The sequence below is a fragment of the Oncorhynchus mykiss genome, chromosome 17 (assembly GCF_013265735.2).
Source record: "Oncorhynchus mykiss isolate Arlee chromosome 17, USDA_OmykA_1.1, whole genome shotgun sequence".
Taxonomy (NCBI): domain Eukaryota; kingdom Metazoa; phylum Chordata; class Actinopteri; order Salmoniformes; family Salmonidae; genus Oncorhynchus; species Oncorhynchus mykiss.
In genome coordinates, this window is record NC_048581.1 from 58,129,895 (window position 1) to 58,151,754 (window position 21,860).

At 44.8% G+C, this 21,860-nt stretch overlaps 1 protein-coding gene across 9 annotated transcripts in view; it reads right to left on the reverse strand.

Annotated features, from left to right (window-relative positions):
• Positions 1 to 1,151: 1,151 nt before the first annotated feature.
• The window catches only part of LOC110494219 (LIM domain and actin-binding protein 1), a 29,399-nt gene continuing 8,690 nt past the window's right edge, over positions 1,152 to 21,860 (reverse strand). For 7 of the 9 annotated variants that reach the window (XM_036950270.1, XM_036950268.1, XM_036950269.1 and 4 more), the window contains 9 exons: positions 21,633 to 21,678; positions 11,744 to 12,187; positions 6,038 to 6,092; positions 5,439 to 5,536; positions 4,621 to 4,686; positions 4,189 to 4,240; positions 3,790 to 3,872; positions 3,500 to 3,633; positions 1,152 to 3,176 (listed from right to left, as the gene is read on the reverse strand). In XM_036950270.1, the coding sequence (XP_036806165.1) occupies positions 2,099 to 3,176; positions 3,500 to 3,633; positions 3,790 to 3,872; positions 4,189 to 4,240; positions 4,621 to 4,686; positions 5,439 to 5,536; positions 6,038 to 6,092; positions 11,744 to 12,187; positions 21,633 to 21,678 (2,056 nt within the window). In that variant the 3' untranslated portion in view covers positions 1,152 to 2,098. Of the gene's footprint in view, positions 3,177 to 3,499; positions 3,634 to 3,789; positions 3,873 to 4,188; positions 4,241 to 4,620; positions 4,687 to 5,438; positions 5,537 to 6,037; positions 6,093 to 11,743; positions 12,188 to 13,778; positions 14,002 to 18,562; positions 18,690 to 21,632; positions 21,679 to 21,860 lie in introns of those variants that run through there. The other 2 variants (XM_021569066.2, XM_021569061.2) reach the window with 2 other exon arrangements.

Sequence of the window (21,860 nt, forward strand, 5' to 3'; positions counted from 1 at the left end):
AAGGTAGGGGTGGTATACAGAAGATGGCCCTATTTGGTAAAAGACCAAGTCCATATTATGGCAAGAACAGCTCAAATAAGCAGAGAAATGACAGTCCAATACTTTAAGACACAAAGGTCAGTCAATCTGGAAAATGTCAAGAACCTTGAATGTTTATTCAAGTGCTATCATGAGGACCGCCACAGGAAAGGAAGACCCAGAGTTACCGCTGCTGCAGAGGATAAGTTCATTAGTTACCAGCCTCAGAAATTGCAGCTCAAATAAATGCTTTACAGAGTTCAAGTAAACAGACACATTTCAACTGTTCAGAGGAGACTGCATGAAATCAGGCCTTCATGGTCGAATTGCTGCAAAGAAACCACGAAAAGGACACCAATAAGAAGAGACTTGCTTGGGCCAAGAAACACGAGGACATTAGACCGGTGGAAATCTGTCCTTTGGTCTGACGAGTCCAGATTTTTGGTTCCAACCGCCATGTCTGTGACACAAAGTAGGTGAACGGATGATCTCCGCATGTGTGGTTCCCAGTTTGAAGCATGGAGGTGGTGGTGCTTTGCTGGTGACGCCGTCTAGCGCAGTGATACGCCATCCCAGCTGGTTTGCGCTTACTGGGACTATCATATGTTTTTCAACAGGACAATGACCCAACACACCTCCTGGCTGTGTAAGGGCAATTTGACCAAGGACAGTGATGCATCAGATGACCTGGCCGCCACAATGACCCGAACTCAACCCAATTGAGATGGTTTGGGATGAGTTGGACAGCAGAGTGAAGGAAAAGCAGCCAACAAGTGCTCAGCATACATGGGAACTCCTTCAAGACTGTTGGTGGAGCTGGTTGAGAGAATGCAAAGAGTGTGCAAATCTCGCGTCAAGGCAAAGAGTGGCTACTTTGAAGAATATAAAATATATTTAGATTTGTTTTTTGATGTCTTCACTGTTATTCTACAATATAGATAGTCAAAATTAAAAATGTAAAAAAAACTCTTGAATGAGGGGTGTCCAAACTTTTGATTGGTAATGTATATAAAAAAAAAACAGGAAAATCAAGTTGACAACTGCACTGGGCCTTTAAAAAGCTGCACCGTCTACAAGGTATATCGGATTGAATCCCAGCCTTAGGTCATGTACTGAAACAAGACAACAGATGTATGATAGACCATTTATTTCAAACATACTTTGATTTAAAATTCCAAGATACGAAAAAGGTTTGGTCCTCCTTAAAGTAAGGTATAAAACATAATGTAAGTTTAACAATTGTGCATTTATCCAATTTTCAAAATTCATTATAAAACATGCACTGTGTCAAAAGGACAACTAAAAACATAAATCCAGAAAGGTAAAGGACCCAAAGACTCAAAGTACACTGTTGGTTTACTCGGCCAAGATCAATTTACCACATTCTATCACAAGCCTTTTTTGATTCTCAAGTATTATCAAAGAGATGAAGCGACTGCTTGTGATCATTTTAGAACGTCTCTTCTCCATCTGGCAGTGGTATGGACTAGTCCACTTAAGTACCTGTGAAGCAAAGGCTATATAAGCATCTGATTTGCAAATACAAACATGTATATTTATTTGACAGGCTTTCCTGTCAAAGGTCCTTAGTCTTTCTTCATCAACAAAAAAAATTAAATGTTGACAAATGATCATTTCCAGTTTAGAGAATGATATGGCCGATGTAACCTTTCCTAGATTATATAAAAGATGTCATATATATATCGTAACTGTACTTACTTCCAGTTTTAAAAAAGACAGACCAGCCTGAACCAGTGTAAAAAAAAAATGGCTACAATCTACCGCTCCCTTCTATCAGGCTCCCTCAGAAAACAAAAGAATCAGGCTATTTGGTTTTATGTAGTGTAGTAAGACTGATTTATTGCTAACTTTCCTATTGTGAATGAAACAAACAAACAAATCAAAATGATCACAGATTGCACCCAAGCAGAGAAAAATTCAACAAGTGGGTCCCCATGTTTTTATCCCTGCACTTTTAAAAACTCCCTGGGTTATATATGGTGGACGGGGAGTACTGGGGACAGAATGCGTTGGTGTGTATCCAGTCTAAATCCAGCCAGATTCAGAGTGGAGTGTCTGTTCAGACATCATCTTCCTCCTCCTCTTCCTCATAGTAGCGGTTCCTCTTGATCATCTCCTCTACGGTGAGCTGCTCCCCCTCGCCCCCCTCCTCCTCGCCCTCCCAGAAGCCCACGTCCTGGGAGCTGCGGTTGTGTTTGGGCTGCGGGGACGGAGAGGGAGATGCTGAGATATCCGGAGAGGCACTTTGGCATTTCAGAGAAGCCCCTTCTATTTCCTTTCCTCTCTCCATCGGCTCTTCTCTCTCCTCCTGTGCCGCCGGCAGACTCTCTACCTCCTCCTCGGAGCTGGTCTCTCCATTCACCACACTGCCGCTGGGCGGGGCGGGCTTGCACTCTTTTTTGTCCTCCTGCCTTACTTCTCGCTCCCTCTGGGGTTTGGGTTCTGGTTCCTTAGGCATGGAGTGGCTGTCCTCCAGTGACCCCCTCCTATCCAGCAGGGATTTGAGGGGCCGGCGGGGCTCCCGTGGCCCGAGGGCATTGGTGGTGAGGCTGGGGGCCACCGAGAAAGGCCGACTTCGCTCCTTCAGAGACGAGCTCCTCCTCAGGCTCTTCAGCTCGGACCGGTCGTGGCTCAGGGTGGACGATGACGCCTCGCCCTCTGGGGGCCACTTGGCTCTCCAGGGCCGGCTCACACCACTACCAGCCTCCAGAATTTGAGAGGTACCAGCATCGCTGTCAGCAGGAGGGGGCCAGGCAACCCTCAGCTTGCGGGCCTCTGGGACTTTCTCTGCGCTGGAGAGTTTCTCAGTGGAGGTGGTGTGGCTGCGTGTCTCCAGAGAGGCAGTCAGGTCTGTCACCTTGGCCAGGGGAGACTCCTCCACTGTGGGGCAGGGCTGCTTGTCTGACGAGGCTGGACGGGACACCACCGCCACTCTTTCTGCCTGCTCCTTTGGCTTCTTCTCCACCTCCCGGTCTACTCCCTCTTCCTCCTCCTCCTCTCCCTCGGCACGGGGTGTCCACAGTTCCTTGTGGGGCCGGTGGCCGAAGCCTTCGTCGTAGTTGCCTTTGGCCTTGAACAGCTGGCTGAAGTGGGGCTTGCAGTAGACATTGCCGTGCAGAGAGGCGTAGTTTCCCAGACTGAACAGCAGAGGGCAGCAAAGAACCAGACAAATATACTTTAGATACATGCAGACAAGACACCGGTTACTGAAAGCAGTACTGGATTTACTTTACTTTTGAATGTACATTTGTATGAAATGTCATGTTCCTCCAATTGATACGGCTTGTGATAATTTTTATTAAATAGCATTTTGTAAATATACTGTATTATGATGCATGATACACAATACTGTTTTTGCATGTTCTTTCTCCTATGGTTTCTAAATGTTTTATGACATTTGTATAATGTTATTATATAATGTTATTTGAAGTGTCCCGTGGGGTGAGAGTGTCACAAGTACCTGAGCTTGGTGTTGCAGTGCAGACAGCGGAAGCAGGAGGTGTGGAAGATCTGGGTGTTAGCCACCAGCCTCTCCAACGGGTACACCGTCTTCAGGCATGCAATGCACGTCTCCCTCACGGGCAGGCAGAACTTCTACACACAGACACTTTAAGAATGTACCTTTCATACACTGCATTGTGTTTGTCAGTAACGAGTCTTGTCGTCAGATTTTATAGCGGTCCTATCGATTTCCTTGATGGAAGACATGTTGTACGTGTCATTGTGATGGAGGTGATGGAGGGGACTCACCCTGGCTGCCTTGGGTGGGTCACTGTGGGCTGAGGATGGAGAAGAGGTACTATCCTTAGAGGTAGGTGTGTCCATGCCATCACCTGAAAAAGACCAAACACACAACATACCAGTGAGACTACAGGGACTCCATCTTGGCTGCAGAGGAAGTCAGTATCACAGTTGGGCAGAGCAATATAACAAAAAAAGGGAGCCTGGCTTTTCACAAAAAAATTATTGAGACGAGCGAGATGCCTAGACAGAGAGCAGTAACTCAGGGTAACAAGCCAGTCGGGGTTCCACTCCGCTCTGCCCTTTAACACAGAGGACCAATCAGAGCAGCTGGGTGCGGTTCTGTCCTCAGCATCCCCAGCCGAGAGCTGTGGGGGATGACATCATGGGAGATTAAAGCTGACTCACCATTGGTCTCTTCTACAGCAACCTTTCTGCTGTAGGACTCTAAAGCCTGGCTCTGAGAGAAAAAGAGAGAAAACCCATCAGCAAATCAAATATACAGTACATAGCTTGTTCACCCATGTACAATTGTACATAAAAAGCTATATGAAAGAGTTTACTGCCACTGTGTATTCATGTTTTAAAGCAGGATCTTTAGGGCACTTCTAGGAGTTTATTTACTTACTGCACACCAGGTTTCATTGGTTTACAGTTTTTATCAGTTTAAACGCTGCTCCCTTATCCAATTAACTAATCTTCACACACAGTGTATCATTTATTTCACAGACTCACACTGCATGTCCCCTCTGTCGCTCTCTCGCTACACACCTCAACACCAAATTTCTCAGACGCGCCGCACGCACACACACACACACAGACACGCGCGTAGGTACTGACCACAGCCACACCACTAGGGGGCACATTCTCCTTGAGGCTGCCGTCCTCTCCCTCTGACTGACTGGCCTGCAGACGAACAGAGGTCGATCAGTAAAAGAACAGTGACAAAATGATGTTTTAGGATATAGAAAACATATTTAGCAAAATATGTGAACTAAGATCTGTCTTTCTTTGACATTACACTTTTCCCATGTACACTATCCTTACATTAGCCTTTGATGTGGTGAGACCAAAACTTCTGGACTATTAAACAAGAGGATCACTTTCTAAAAAATAATTTTTAGGTCTGGTGACTGAGTCCACAGTGTCTCTAGCTTCTCCTAAACAAAGGAGACTAGACAATGTAAGGAGAGAGGAGTGTTTAAAAGACAACCGACCAAAATCACACTATTTTACCATGCCTGCTTTTTTATACCAGCTTTCTGGTATACATCTGAAAGGGGTAAGGGTCAAAAACAGTCAATTAACACCCACCTAAAGACCTAGTCATGATTCCTGCATTTGCACAGACCCTGTAACCAAAGTACAGATATTGGGTCTGTGTGAATGGTTCTCTGCTTTTTTGCACTTGTTTAACAATGCAATTGTTTAACACCTCCCTAATTTGACATCTAAACAGCCTCCATTTAAGGTTTAACACTCCCCACACCTTCCAATGTGCCAGTTACCCACTGGTATGTTTAAAAGGGAAAAGTGGTAAATAAGGCTGTTTGAAAGGGGGCCATATAAAACATTGCCATATATATATTTTTTACAGGTAATATACCACATCTTCTGTACGAAATGGGTATAATAAATACAAACACACACAAACTCACAGTGCGTGCTAGTGGGCCCTTTTTGGTAACGGCTGACTGGTACTTGGCCATTCTTTCCTTCAGGGAGGTGGTCTCCAGAACTCGGTCAGGGGATAACACTGCGGGGGAAAACAAAACAAAAATCACACACACACACACAGGTTAGCATCTAGAAGGTTTCTTGATCCGGATCCTCCACCTAGCTCTGCTGCAATGTCAGAAGTCACTAGCCTACATTAAATCAAAATCAAATCAAATCAAATCATTAGCTGCTATGAAGAAGAAAAACAGGGGTACGATATATAAACGCTGCCAAAAGTTGACTTGAGTAAATAAAGCTGGTCTTTTTAGATGAAGCAGTGTAGGCACTATGAATTGACACACTGTTCTGCCTCAATTCAAGCACGGCCGTTATCATGCACCCGTGAATGTACACATTGTGTTCTCATCTGTAACCTTCGTGGCTATTACAACTGCAGTGGGCACCTCTCTGCATGGGATCCTTTTGTCAGTTTAGTGCCTAGTAGTGATAGACACTGTGCCCTCAGAATGTGATTGCACTATATGGGTCTAGTGCAAATGTGTGTGTGTGTGTGTGTGTGCCCGTGCTCATGTATTACCTCCTATTCTCTGGTCCATGTCCTCGGAGGAGCTGCTGTGTAGTCCCGTGCTCACCTGGATGATAACACAGGGGTCAAGGGTCAGGGTTCAGTTTATTACACAACCTCAGACAAGGACTGTCCAATGTCCTCACCGCCACCCCAACAACCTCTCCTCCTGCTTTCTCTACAACTGCCTCTCTATGCCTTTGTAGTTAGTCAGCCTCTGCTTTTATTTTTTTTAGCCCATCTCTACACTCAGACAACCCCATCATTGGTCACATTTGACCACCCCCACGACTCATCACAACTTCCCCCTATTTCACAATGGTTTGGCTCATCGACATCAAAACCAGTTCCTGCATATCCTTTACATTACAATGAGCCATTGATGGTTGCTTACACACACACCCTATTCACACGGGCACAAACACACCCATTGGGGCATCTGCCATTTCCGCCGACACCTTACTCTAGACCTAATCAAATAACAAGCATTCCCATCAGTGATGAATGTAATTTGCCCAGAGAGACTCTGAAAGCAGTAAGGAACACTTTACTGTTAAACACCAAAACAAATTCACCAAATATATCTCTGGTGTCCAGGTTTCAGAAGAAGCTCAATTGTCTCAAGTTGCTGAAACGTTTCTAACTTGAACAAGATGGTGAATTTACTGCAGTCGGATAATCTTGGACAGCAGATGCAATGAAATCCTACAGCTAAAATCAACCCGTCTGTTTTAAAGAAAGCATTAAGCAAAATACGTAGTTCATCATGGAAAAAAAAACAAATATGACAAGAAAAAACAACTTCAGATGTATTCCAGCTGAAATACTTCCAGCACCACCCAACGGGTCTGTTAACCATGTAACCAACCACATCATGACTCACCATATGGTAAAGGGAGACACACAACCCTACACACTACTGCAGGGATCATCAACTAGATTCAGCCGCGGGCCAATTTTTTTCTTGAGCGGATGGTCAGGGTGCCGGAACATAATTACACTTCATTTGTAGACTGCAAATTGACTGCAGGAAGCCCAAAACGGATCCATTAGACTAAAACGTCATCATTTCAAACCTTGCTTATATTTGTATAGGATCACACATATAGTATCTCTCTAATATGTGTGAGAATACTTTGGAACAGATTGAAGCTAATTTGCTGGTGTTTTTACAGTCTTGCGTCCATCAACAAATATATTTTTTAAATAAACAGTTGCACAGAAAACTTGGGGGGCCAAATAAAATCCCATATGGGCCAAATTCAGACCGCAGCCTGCCAGTTGGGGAACCCTGCACTACTGTATGTACACATTAGCGTGCGGACACATGTACACAGCATTAATCCCCTAATAAGCTCAAGAGGCAGAGCCATTGTCAGACAGGACCGTCTGTCCCCCCACCAACTCCACCATGACACAGCCATTTTACTCATCAATACACATACACACAACTGAAAACACATAACAAGTAGGCTATACACATACTTAACACACTCCCCTCTCACCTTAACCTACAAAACACTGAAGATGCCCTATTATAATGTACAGGCTAGTCACCACAGGGGAGAAGGGACACTGTTCAAACACAGACAAACGGCCCAGTGAGGGGATCAAGGTTAAAGGGATACTTCAGGATTTTGGCAATGATGTCCTTTCTCAACTTCCCCAGAATCAGATGAACTTGTGGATACATATTCCAGTCATTGCATTAACGCTAGTTAGCATCGGCTTGTGAAACTACCTCTAACTTCCTTCATACTGGACACAGAGACATTCAAATGGTATCCACGAGTTCATCTGACTCTGGGGAAGTAGATAAGGGGCCTCATTGCTAAAATCCCGAAGTATCCCTTAGAGTCGAAGTTACACAACAAAACCCCATCCAAATCCGTCAGTTTAAGGTAGAGATGTTTTTTGTTGCATTGGATGCATCTCAATCCACCACATCCACCCACCTGTGTTGCACTTCTGCATCCGAGGTGAAAGGTGGCAGAACTAGAGCGGTGTTTGTCAGACCATGAGACATCCCGAAAATCCATCTAACACAAACGTCTGTAGCGTCCGAACGGTTTAACGTACAAACTACTACTCTATGGACTAACTACTACTCTACTCTATGGAAAGGGGAGGCTCTCACAATGATGTTCTCCGTTTTGCTCTACGACCCCCACAAGTGTCACGGGACTCGTCTGAAGATAACCGGTATTGGATTACATTTTTAAAGTAGAAGGTTGTTTTGTGCCTACCCCCAAAAAAGTGGTTAAATGTGTAAAAAAAAAAAAAAATGTGTTTTTTAATTATCGCCTAGATTTCGGACAGGCACTTCAAAATCTTGTTTCTTATGATTTGTTTTTTGACATTTATGGATGTTATTCAATGCGTTTCCATGGGCTTTAGGTCAAAATCATTTGTATTGTTTTTTGATACCTAAAAAGGGTACTAAAATTCTAAATAAAACATCTAAAAGATCCATCTTAAACCAACTCCATCTGTCAGTTTAGCCCCCCCCCCCCCCCCCCCCCCCCTTACACTCTACAGAATTAACAAACACGAGCGTGTGTGTGTGTTTATTACAGCCCACTGATGTGTAAACCAGATGGTCAGGCTTAAGCAGTAATCCTGGATACAGATGAGTGGAGGAGGGATCTGGCCAATTAAAACAGACGGGGCCTTCTGGAGTCAGCCATAGCCCAAGTCAATAACTTTTTACATTGTACTTGCGGATTGAAGCTACAAGGTGTCCATAATGTTTTGTATTGAAAGGCCATTTCCTAGTTCACTCAAAATATTGCTCATACAAAATGTTTTACAAGAGAGTTTGATGTTATGTTAGAGCAGAGGACAGCGATACTGCCTGTAGTTCACCGAGGACAGGTTGAGACAGGACCAACTGATTCCACTGCAAATCTAACTGTGTGCCAGCAGCTAAATGTTGGGCTAAATCGACCAAAACAGCAGCCAAGCAGAGAGGCATGACTCATTTTAAAGAGAGGACAAGCATGTAATATACACAATTGATCAAACAGGCTAAAGCTCCTACCTTTTTCAAGCAAGCGTGAATTGAATGTGTAGTCTACACAATGTGCTGTAGTCTCAAACTGTTCTTTGCATGTGCAAATGGTCTGCGTCTAACCAAGTAACTATGGTAACTAGAATAATTTAAAAAAAACACCAAGCCATGTTTTGAATATTGTGGTAGTAGAGAAGGCTAATGCCAGTGACAAGCAGTACAGGGTGTAGTTGATTTGGGTGACAGCCAGGTAGAGAAACAGAGCCTTATCTGCCCCATCTAAACCTTTTGTGCCCAGGACCCATTACAGCTCATACAGTTACAAACGAGGGCTATCGAAAAACAGGAGAGACAGAGAAAAGGTGGAATACAGAGAGTAAAAGAGACATAGAAACAAGGAGTGTGTGAGAGGTTATAAAGAGACAGAAACAAGGAGTGTGTGAGAGGTTATAAAGAGACAGAAACAAGGAGTGTGTGAGAGGTTATAAAGAGACAGAAACAAGGAGTGTGTGAGAGGTTATAAAGAGACAGAAACAAGGAGTGTGTGAGAGGTTATAAAGAGACAGAAACAAGGAGTGTGTGAGAGGTTATAAAGAGAAAGAACGACAGAAAAAGAGGCGTAGAACTAAGGGAGAGGGAAGGAGAGAGAGAGAGAGAACGTACTACGAGTCTTTTGATTGGAGAGAGAAAGGAGTTTGTGTTCTGTAGGAGCAGGGTTTGTTGGCCTCTAGTGATTTGGTTGGGGGGGGGGGGGGGGGGGGGGGGGGGGGGTGCATACCACTTCCATGACATCACTGCTGTAAGATGGTATCAGCCCAGAGCATGCACTGAGCTAAAGCTGGGGCAGGGCAGGGGGGACACACTAATGTGTGTGTGTGTGTGTGTGTGTGAGTGAGAGATGGAGCATGTGTGTGTGTACACCTGGAGACGCAGCTCCTCCACCCACGCACAGCCCCACCTCCGCTCTAGTCAGCTGAAATGCACTGGCGTAGCGATAAGGGCTTTTGTGAGCATGTATAGAGGAAACACACCGAGTAGTGAGCACAGCTCTCAGACCAAGACGAATCGAGGTCGACCTCCTACTGTCTGTCACTCCCCTCTTAAAACCCTGTCAGTAAATTCAGCAGAAGTCCAGAAGCATGGCCATTGTGGCAGGCCTCGTCTGAGGACAAAGAGGACAAAGACTACAACACTACCACTGTTCTCAGACCAGTCTCCCTGAGGAGACACTGGGGGAATTTCCAACATGTAGAACTAAGTATTGCTAGTGGTCATCATGAACACACTTAACAAAGAGATGAACACCAAGGCGTGGTGGCAAACTCACTCCAGTCTGAGTCGGACTCCAGTCTTGCTTTTCCACCTGGACCATGCATCAACACCGGGCTGGCTAAGGTAGCCTACACCAGAGACCACCAGGAATATATAAAGTATTATGGTCTCAGAGTCACACATTTTTACTCAACTTTTACCAGATGAGAAAACTGAGGAAACTGAAAAATAGGAGAAGCAGAAGTGCACAGAGGAGAGCAATCTTGTGTGATGCTGAGAGAAGAGGTGGGGTGGGGGCCACGAGGGGTGAATACCTAACTGAAGAGGTGGGGTGGGGGCCATGAGGGGTGAATATCTAACTGAAGGAGAATGACAGGACAGAGTGGGAGGGATAATTCCTAAGGTGGGTCTTTGAAGAGAGACGAGGAATGCGGGTACATTCGTGACCCTGGGGTATTATGGTATGTGTGTACACTAAAGAGGAGAAGGTTGTTTAAGAGCAGATAAGGGCAGTGTGGAGAACTGAAACATAGAAACTTTTTGAGGGGACAGAAAGAGTGTGACTGAAGGGTTGAGTTAATTAGACAGTAATGGGACAGAGAGCCGGGTCGTTAATATGGCCACTTAATGGCTGACTTCTCTCTGCTAATATCGGAGGAGCCACAGGAGACCCTCCCTCAGTGTCTGGTGCAAAGTATTTCACTTCTCAACTGGGGCGGCGTCTTCGTCAGTTCAGTGCATGTATGCATGTTTTGAGTTTCTTGGCCTCTAATATGAGTAGGTAAGCTAGTTTTAGCAAGTATCCTCTACACATGTGTGTGTCTGAGTGAATGGGTGTTCTGTCTGTACTTAGTGATGCGCACTGAGACACACAGTAGTCCTCGGGGTGCCTTTATGAAGTCAGACGGGGCTTGTTGAAAGGCACGAATGCATCAGGTACCAAGGCATGTGACTGCTAGCATGACTACACTCCAAAGGAAGGTACCATGAAACTGTCTGGCTGTGCAACAGACCAGGAGTTCAGCTGCATCCCAGCTGGATATGGGGGGGACGGGGGAGCTAACCAATCACACACAGTCAGATGACTGACCTGACCCCACAAGCATAATGAGCAGCTAGCTACATGTTGAGGAAGATGCCAAGAGATGGGGTGAGAGAGAATCCATAGAGCAGAGAGGGAGAGATACTGTGTAGAGCAGTGGTTCCCAAACATTCACACTCAGGGCTCTCCCCCTTCCATCATTGAGGAAAACTGCCGATGTACTAGCCAATTTCGAGGTTGCACCTTGTGCATTCTACTATTACCCCCCAACCCAGGAGAAACACCCCACAGTTTGGGAACCACTTTTGTAGAGGGATACATACCCACAGTGTGTGTCTGCCTGAATGAGAACGTTTTTGAGTAAAATGTGTGTGTGAGTCTCTATCAGTCTTACCCTTCTCTTGGCGCCCTCTCCCTTCTCAAACATCATCTTCAGGCTGTTGAGAGGCACGCTGGGTTTCTCAACGGGGCTGCAGGGGCTGGTTGGCGCCACCTTATCTTCCACCTGCATCAGCCCTTCCTCCTCCTCCTCTCCCTCACTTGGCCGCTGATCTTTTCTCTCCATCCTTCTCTCCGCTCCTTCCTTGGCTATAGCTGCTGAAGGATACTGGATACTGTCTTGACTACCCTGAGTGCCCGGGGATCCTGGGGATTTGGCTGGGGGGCGGTGCTCAGTCGGTGGCACTGGTTTGGGTACAGCTGGGGGGATAAGGCGGGCGCGGGGTGGGCCGGCTGGTAGCAGGGAGGGTTTGTCTTGGCGAGGTGCCGGCTGCTCCCAGCGCTTCTTCAGAACACTCAGGTTCCCTGAACGCAGAGTGGGAGGCAGGCTCTCCACCGACTGCCAGGAAGACAAGAGAAGATTAGAGAACGGTCAACTGGAAGAATGTCTTGAAGTTACTGACTGACTGACTGATGCAACGTCCTGAAATTGGTTACATCGACCGAAAAGTTAACCACCATGTAACCTGTACCGAGGTAAGTGTGTGTAAGAGTAGCCTTGTATGAGAAACTGGAAGAATACCAAAATACAGTACCATTTCTAACAGTTCGCAATAATACAAATAGTCACAGTCTAATCTTTCAACCGTGTGGAATGAAACTATTATCAACAAAATAGTCATCACCAGTTGCTTCCAACATTCTACTTCTACCAGTCAATCATGTCCAGTATTATGTCACCCAACTTCAAGCACCCAGACTGCAACCAAATTAAACAGGGAAAAAAATATAGGAAAAATCTCAAGTTCATAACTCTGTCAGAGTTTTCTTCCCGAGGCCACAGTGGGAAAAGACTGCGGACAGTGGTAGTTACTGACGTGGAAGGAAAGCGAGATTAGATGAGCAGCTGTTCAACCAGCCACGAGAGTAGCTGGCTGGTGGCTGAAGTCAGAGCAGGCAACTATCAGCTGCTGCACAGTCCACTCCACAGTGGCATACAAAGTCTTGGCTCAAGATGGAGACAGAGCAGGACTGAACACGAGATCTCGTTCTCAACCATATTCCATTCTGTGGAAACCTACCTCAACTTTTCCTGAAAGTACAGGAAGTGTTCTCTGCTCTGCTAGGCTTAACCGTCCATTAAGCTCCCAACTCGTAACTTACGGCGAGCAGCTAGCTGAACTACTGTGGGACAACAATACTCCACTATGTGATGTCATTCGCTGATCTTCATTAGAAGATATGGAAATGAATGTAAAATGGACTGTTTAATATGGGGAACTTCTGAAAGGTATATGAAACAATACGGCCCTTTGAAAGCAGAACAGAGACAACTAATGAAATTAGTTTACATGGGGTACTCAATGTTCCTTTCAAGGAACCGCACTGGGCTATGGTACACAGAGCTCAACTCAGTAAAAAGTATCTAGTCACACCCATGAAGAAGAGTAACAATATGTCATCTATATGGTCAAAACGACATCCATGAGACGAGCTCCAATCAGTAGGTAACCATCAACATTCACAACGCCCCTAACGAAGAACAAACCTGATTTTTCCCTTCAACGTGATAATGAGGTGGTCAACCATATAGCAGTGGACATCCATGCAAACTTAACACAGCAATAAAAATAAAAAAACTGACTCCACTTCCTACTGTCATCACATTGACCACACTTCAACCAAGCAGCAACTCAGAAAAACCTAGCCTGCACATCAAGCCGTGCTTCACCAACAAAATATGTGACAGAAACAAGATGGAAACACACATGGAAAAGGAGGAGATCAGAATATGGGAGGAACAAACAAAGAGAAAGGAGGAAGAGAAACCCAAAGCTGAAAGAACTCAGACAGTAGAAAAAAAGAAAAAAAAATAGTTATCTGTATGAAAGCAGCTGGAGTACAAGAAGTATGTTCAAGAAGTACAAGGAAAAACGAGCAACAGGCAATGAAAAGTTGGTTCCCTGTTTTTCTAAAAGAAGTGGTGAAACCTGTGAGAGCGAGGCGAGGCGTAGTGGGGAGTCTAGGTTGTAGACAGGGAGAGTCCTGTAGCTGGAATCAGTCTGCCGTCCTTCCCTCTGGTCTCTGTGCTGAGTAAGGGTGATCAAGCTCTCCCAGATGTTAGCAGTTAGAAAAACTCTGGAAGTAAGAACCAGCCCACCCCCCATCAAGACCAGGAGAAAGAGAGAGAGATGGAGGCAGAGGGGGGAAAAAAAAACATCCCAGGAAACAAGAAAGCAGGAAATGATACATTTGGGAAATGTTTAACTCTTCGCTGACTGAGTCTGGGGTTCTTTACTTGTCACTTCTCAAAGTTTATCCCCAAATAAATATTGTAAATATGTGGTTATTTGTGTGTGTGAATCTAGCAGACACATGGCTGAAGTTTCAAGTATTCCGTTGTTGTGTGAGCCAATGTCAGAGCCATACCAATGCACTGAAGTCATGGCATCACCTAACATGTACCATGTGTCATGTTACGGAGCCTCATGCTGTCAGTGTTGAGATCTGTGATCGCCAATCACATCATGACATTCAAATTGCAGACAGTGTTGTACAAAACCAAACTCCCTTTTAAAGTTATTTCCCTTGAAAACTGGATTATTAAAAGTAAGGAGTCAAATCGACAATGTCACTGCTCCTCCCATTTTACCCTATGTCCTCAAGACACAGCGTAACCTACAACACATGAAGTCCCGTTTAACCTATTGAGACATCTCAGCCATTCACCACTATTGAACGAGAACACACACACACACACAGAACACTTCTAGCTTCTACCACCAAGCAATAAGACTACTGAGAAATTCAGAAAATCGCCACCGGACAATTTACATTGACCCCACCCCCTTTTTTTGTACACTCGCTGCTCGTTTTTTACTTCCCCCCCACCTACATGTACACACTACCTCAACTAGCCTGTACCCCCACACACTGACTTGGTACCGGTGACCCCTGTATATAGCCTCGTCATTGTTAGTGTTTCTTTTATTATTACTTTTTATATTTTAGTCTACTTCGTAAATATTTTCTTCTTGAACCGCACTGTTGGTTATGGGCTTGTAAAGTCTACACCTGTTGTATTCGGCGCATGTGACAAATCAAATTTGATTAGATTCCTGATTAGAACACTGAAGGTGACTCAGCAGCAGTAAGAGGGAGGACCTCATGTTGAAAGTTAAGGAGTGGCCATTTATTCCCCTATAAAAACTGTCATTAACTTTTGCATGTCTTTTGCGGTTAGAGAACATAATAGATGTGATTAAGTAGGAATACTCATACCTGTAATTATATACAGAACCATTACTGATAATGGTCACAGTTGAAGGGGGAATTATACTGAACAAAAATATAAACGCAACATGCACCAATTTCAAAGAGTTACAGTTCATAAGGAAATCAGTCAATTGAAATAAATACATTAGGCCCTAATCTGTGGATTTCACCTGACTGGGAATACAGATATGCATCTGTTGGTCACAGATACCTTCAAAAAATATATATATTAAAAAAACAAATGCATCAGAAAACCAGTCAGTATCTGGTGTGACCACAATATCCCTCATGCAGCACGACATCTCCTTCGCATAGAGTTGATCAGGCTGTTGATTATGGCCTGTGGAATGTTGTCCCACTCCTCTTCGATGGTTGTGCAGAGTAGCTGGATGTTGGCAGAAACCGGAACACGCTGCCTTACACGTCGATCCAGAGCATCCCAAACATGCTCAATGGGTGACATGTCTGGTGAGTATGCAGGCCATGGAAGAGCTGGGAAATGTTCAGCTTCCAGGAATTGTGTACAGATCCTTGCGACATGGGGCTGTGCATTATCATCCTGAAACATTATGATGAAAATGATGATGAAACATGAGGTGATGGTGGTGAATGAATGGCACGACAATGGGCCTCAGGTTCTCGTCACGTTATCGCTGTGCATTCAAATTGCCAATCAATAAAATGCAATTTTGTTTGTTGTCCGTAGCTTATTTCTGGCCATATCATAACCCCACCATGTGGCCCTCTCTTCACAACGTTGACATCAGCAAACTGCTTGCCTACACAATGCCATACACGTGGTCTGCGGTTGTGAGGCCGGTTGGAAGTATTGCCATATTCTCTATAACGACATTGGAGGCGGATTATGATATATACAGTGCCTTGCGAAAGTATTCGGCCCCCTTGAACTTTGCGACCTTTTCCCACATTTCAGGCTGCAAACATAAAGATATAAAACTGTATTTTTTTGTGAAGAATCAACAACAAGTGGGACACAATCATGAAGTGGAACGACATTTATTGGATATTTCAAACTTTTTGAACAAATCAAAAACTGAAAAATTGGGCGTGCAAAATTATTCAGCCCCCTTAAGTTAATACTTTGTAGCGTCACCTTTTGCTGCGATTACAGCTGTAAGTCGCTTGGGGTATGTCTTTATCAGTTTTGCACATCGAGAGACTGACATTTTTTCCCATTCCTCCTTGCAAAACAGCTCGAGCTCAGTGAGGTTGGATGGAGAGCATATGTGAACAGCAGTTTTCAGTTCTTTCCACAGATTCTCGATTGGATTCAGGTCTGGACTTTGACTTGGCCATTCTAACACCTGGATATGTTTATTATTGAACCATTCCATTGTAGATTTTGCTTTATGTTTTGGATCATTGTCTTGTTGGAAGACAAATCTCCGTCCCAGTCTCAGGTCTTTTGCAGACTCCATCAGGTTTTCTTCCAGAATGGTCCTGTATTTGGCTCCATCCATCTTCCCATCAATTTGAGCCATCTTCCCTGTCCCTGCTGAAGAAAAGCAGGCCCAAACCATGATGCTGCCACCACCATGTTTGACAGTGGGGATGGTGTGTTCAGCTGTGTTGCTTTTACGCCAAACATAACGTTTTGCATTGTTGCCAAAAAGTTCCATTTTGGTTTCATCTGACCAGAGCACCTTCTTCCACATGTTTGGTGTGTCTCCCAGGTGGCTTTTGGCAAACTTTAAACAACACTTTTTATGGATATCTTTAAGAAATGGCTTTCTTCTTGCCACTCTTCCATAAAGGCCAGATTTGTGCTATATACGACTGATTGTTGTCCTATGGACAGAGTCTCCCACCTCAGCTGTAGATCTCTGCAGTTCATCCAGAGTGATCATGGGCCTCTTGGCTGCATCTCTGATCAGTCTTCTCCTTGTATGAGCTGAAAGTTTATAGGGACGGCCAGGTCTTGGTAGATTTGCAGTGGTCTGATACTCCTTCCATTTCAATATTATCGCTTGCACAGTGCTCCTTGGGATGTTTAAAGCTTGGGAAATCTTTTTGTATCCAAATCCGGCTTTAAACTTCTTCACAACAGTATCTCGGACCTGCCTGGTGTGTACCTTGTTCTTCATGATGCTCTCTGCGCTTTTAACGGACCTCTGAGACTATCACAGTGCAGGTGCATTTATACGGAGACTTGATTACACACAGGTGGATTGTATTTATCATCATTAGTCATTTAGGTCAACATTGGATCATTCAGAGATCCTCACTGAACTTCTGGAGAGAGTTTGCTGCACTGAAAGTAAAGGGGCTGAATAATTTTGCACGCCCAATTTTTCAGTTTTTGAATTGTTAAAAAAGTTTGAAATATCCAATAAATGTTGTTGCACTTCATGATTGTGTCCCACTTGTTGTTGATTCTTCACAAAAAAATACAGTTTTATATCTTTATGTTTGAAGCCTGAAATGTGGCAAAAGGTCGCAAAGTTCAAGGGGGCCGAATACTTTCGCAAGGCACTGTAAATGAACATTACATTCTCTGGCAACAGCTCTGATGGTCATTCCTGCATTCAGCATGCCAATTGCATACTCCCTCAAAACTTGAGACATATGTGGCATTGTGTTGTGTGACAAAACTTCACATTGTAGAGTGGCCTTTTTATTGTCCCCAGCACAAGGTGTACCTGTGTAATGGCCATGCTGTTGAATCAGTTTCTTGATATTCCACACGTGACAGGTGGATGGATTACCTTGACAAAGAAGAAATGCTCACTAACAGGGATGTAAAATAATATTTTTGTGCATATGGAACATTTCTGGGATCTTTTATTTCAGCTCAGGAAACATGGGACCAACACTTTACATGTTCCATTTATATTCTTGTTCAGTGTAGATTCCACACAATCAACACAATGTTAAGTAAGACTGCAGGAGCCTCCTTAGCGCTCATTTGTGGACCATCATGTAATCATTCATTATGACAATGCTGCTGGTTAACCTGACCAGGAAAAAATCAGGGACCAAAATAAACCTGAAAAAAAACCTAGTTAAAACTCCTGGCCCTGATTCTCATACCGCAACACAGAGGATTGCATCTCAGAAAGCTGAGACCTCTTTTCCTCCTATGACCCAAATTTACAGCCCACCCTTTAGGACTAGTGCTGCCTGTGGATCCACGCATACACACAGCATTGCGCTGACTAGACATTGTGCCGACTGTTTAACTCAGCACAAACAGGAAGACTGGAGGAACAGCATGCACCACACACAAATACAACCAGCGTGTGTGTGTGTGTGTGTGTGTGTGTGCGCACGTCTTCTCCTCGCTCTGAATGACCTTAAGGACCTTGTGTGTAAACAATGTTTGTCTACAACTACTTGAGCCTCTCCATAATTCCACAATGTCAAGTCACGCAGAGCAAGTATTGTGCTACAATCTCGGTCCAGATTCACTGGCAGCAAGGTACCCAATGATCAAAATACATTCCCCATCGATGAGCCATTGGAAATGTTAGGTAGTTACCTTGTACTCCTGCATGACATCGGCCGATCACTTATTCCCTATTCCCTTGTCCACTTCTCCAGCACTTCCCAACAAACAAAGACCATAACCAACAGAGAAGACAACTATCCCAACAGACAGAGACAACTATCCCAACAGAGGGAATTACTTTGGGATTAGTCGACTGAGTCAGGATTATGGGGCTGACCGCCTGCCCATCACAATAAGTGGCAGGCAGAACAAGGCATGGAATTGTTCGGTGTGCTCCTCAGACGAGATGAGGATTATAATGGGTGTGTGGGAGGTGGAAGTTTTCGAAAGGCTGTCATTTTACCATGTGAATGACAAAATGCTTTATCTCATCTAGTCACTGTCAAAAATTAGTAGCCTGAGCAGAGAAGAGAGCACAAAACCACTTAGGCATACAGACGGAGCGGCCTACTGGTCAGACTTCGAAGGCGAGCACACCAGACACCGCTTCCGAGCATATTACTCGCCAATGTCCAATCTCTAGATAACAAGGTGGACGAAATTAGGGAACGAGTTGCCTTCCAGAGAGACATCAGAGATTGGAACATTCTCTGTTTTACGGAAACATGGCTCACTCGAGATATGTTGTCAGAGTCGGTACAGCCACCCGGTTTCTTCACGCATCGCGCCGACAGAAACAAACGACTCTCTGGTAAGGAGGGTGTGGTTGTATGCCTTATGATTAACGACTCCTGGTGTGATCATAACAACATACAGGAACTTAAGTCCGTTTTGTTCACCTGACCTAGAATCAAATGCCGACCGCATTATCTACCAAGAGAATTCTCTTTGATTATAGTCTTAGCCATGTATATTATTAGCAAGTGCATCAGTGATGTTGTACCCACTGTGACTATTAAAAACTTCCCTCATCAGAAACCGTGGATTGATGGCAGCATTCGCGCAAAACTGAAAGCGCTTTTAATCGTGGCAAGGCAACTGGAAACATGACTGAATACAAACAGCGTAGCTATTCCCTCCGCAAGGCAATCAAACAAGCTAAGCGTTAGTATAGAGACCAGATAGAGTCACAATTCATCGGCTCAAACACGAGACGTATGTGGCAGGATCTACAGTCAATCACTGACTACAAAAAGAAAACCAGCCCCGTCGCGGACATCGACATCTTGCTCCCAGACAAATTAAAATACATTTTTTGCCCGCTTTGAGGACAATACAGTGCCACTTACACGGCCCGCTACAAAAGCCTGTGGGCTCTCCTTCACCGTGGCCAACGTGAGTAAAACATTTAAACATGTTAACCCTCGCAAGGCTGCAGGACCAGACGGCATCCCCAGCCGCATCCTCAGAGCATGCGCAGACCAGCTGGCTGGTGTGTTTACGGACATATTCAATCAATCCCTATCCCAGTCTGCTGTTCCCACATGCTTCAAAATGGCCACCATTGTTCCTGCTCCCATGAAAGCTAAGGAAACTGAGCTAAATGACTATCACCCAGTAGCACTCACTTCTGTCATCATGAAGAACTTTGAGAGACTAGTCAAGGATCATATCACCTCTACCCTACCTGATACCCTAGACTCACTCCAATTTGCTTACCGCCCCAATAGGTCCACAGACAACCCAATCATCATCACACTGCTCTATCCTATCTGGACAAGAGGAATACCTATGTAAGAATGCTGTTCATTGACTACTGCTCATCATTTAACACCATAGTACCCTCCAAAGTGGTCATTAAGCTCGAGACCCTGGGTCTCGACCCCGCCCTGTGCGACTGGGTCCTGGACTTTCTGACAGGCCGCCCCCAGTTGGTGAGGGTAGGAAACAACATCTCCACCCCGCTGATCCTCAACACTGGGGCGTTCTCAGCCCCCTCCTGTACTCCCTGTTCACCCATGACTGTGTGGCCATGCACGTCTCCAACTCAATCATCAAGTTTGCAGACAACACTACAGTGGTAGGCTTGATTACCAACAACGACGAGACGGCCTACAGGGAGGAGGTGAGGGCCCTCGGAGTGTGGTGTCAGGAAAGTAACCTCTCACAAGACATCAACGAAACAAAAGGAGATGATCATGGCTTCAGGAAATAGCAGAGGGAGCACCCCTCCCATTCACATCGATGGGACAGTAGTGGAGAAGGTGGACAGTTTTAAGTTCCGCGGCGTACATATCACTGGCAAACTGAAATGGTTCACCCACACAGATAAGAGGCGCTGTTGTCCCATCTTCGCCACTCTCAACCTCAGGCGGCTGAAGAAATTTGGCTTGTCACCTAAAACACTCAAACTTTTACAGATGCACAATCGAGAGCATCCTGTTGGACTGCATCACCGCCTGGTACGGCAACTGCTCCGCCCACAACCGCATGGCTCTCTAGATGGTAGTGCGGTCTGCACAACGCATCACCGGGGGCAAACTACCTGCCCTCCAGGATACCTACAGCACCCGATATCACTGCCTGTTCACCCCATTATCATCCAGAAGGCGCGGTCAGTACAGCTGCATCAAAGCTGGGACCGAGATACTGAAAAACAGCTTCAATCTCAAGGCCATCAGACTGTTAAACAGCCATCACTAACAGAGTGGCTGCTGCCAACATACAGACTAAAATATCTGGCCACTTTAATAAAGCTATCACTAGTCACTTTAAATAACGGCACTTTAATAATGTCTACATATCCTACATTACTCAACTCATATGTATACACTGTATTTCAAACCATCTACTGCATCTCGCCTATGGCACACAGCCATCGCTCATCCATATATTTATGTGTACATATTCTTATTCATCCCTTTATATTTGTGTATAAGATAGTCGTTGTAAATTTGTTAGATTACTTGTTAGATATTACTGCATTGTCGGAACTAGAAGCACAAGCATTTCGCTACACTCGCATTAACATCTGCTAACCATGTGTATGTGACTAATACAATTTGATTTGATATAGTTCAATGGTGACAGAGTCAAAGACTTGACCAAGAGGGCAGCTTCACAAACGTATCATTGAACTGGTGACTGTGTCTGAGGTGATGTCACGTCCTATAGTTCCATGAGTGGGTCTCCTGTTGGGGAGCTGAATGGAGATACTCACTGCTTTCTTCTTCTCAGCATTGGCCTCCTCAGCAGCTCTCTGGTACCTATGGAACAGAGAAGCAACACTGACCTCTGCTGATCAAGAACAGAGGTGCACGCAGTAAAGTAGACCAAAGCATTACACTGGGAATGGAAGTTTGCACTGCTATTAAATCAATAATATCTGAACATGTTTTGAAGGTCTGAAGAGATCAGGGAAGTGTAAGCAATATAAAAAAAGGGTTTG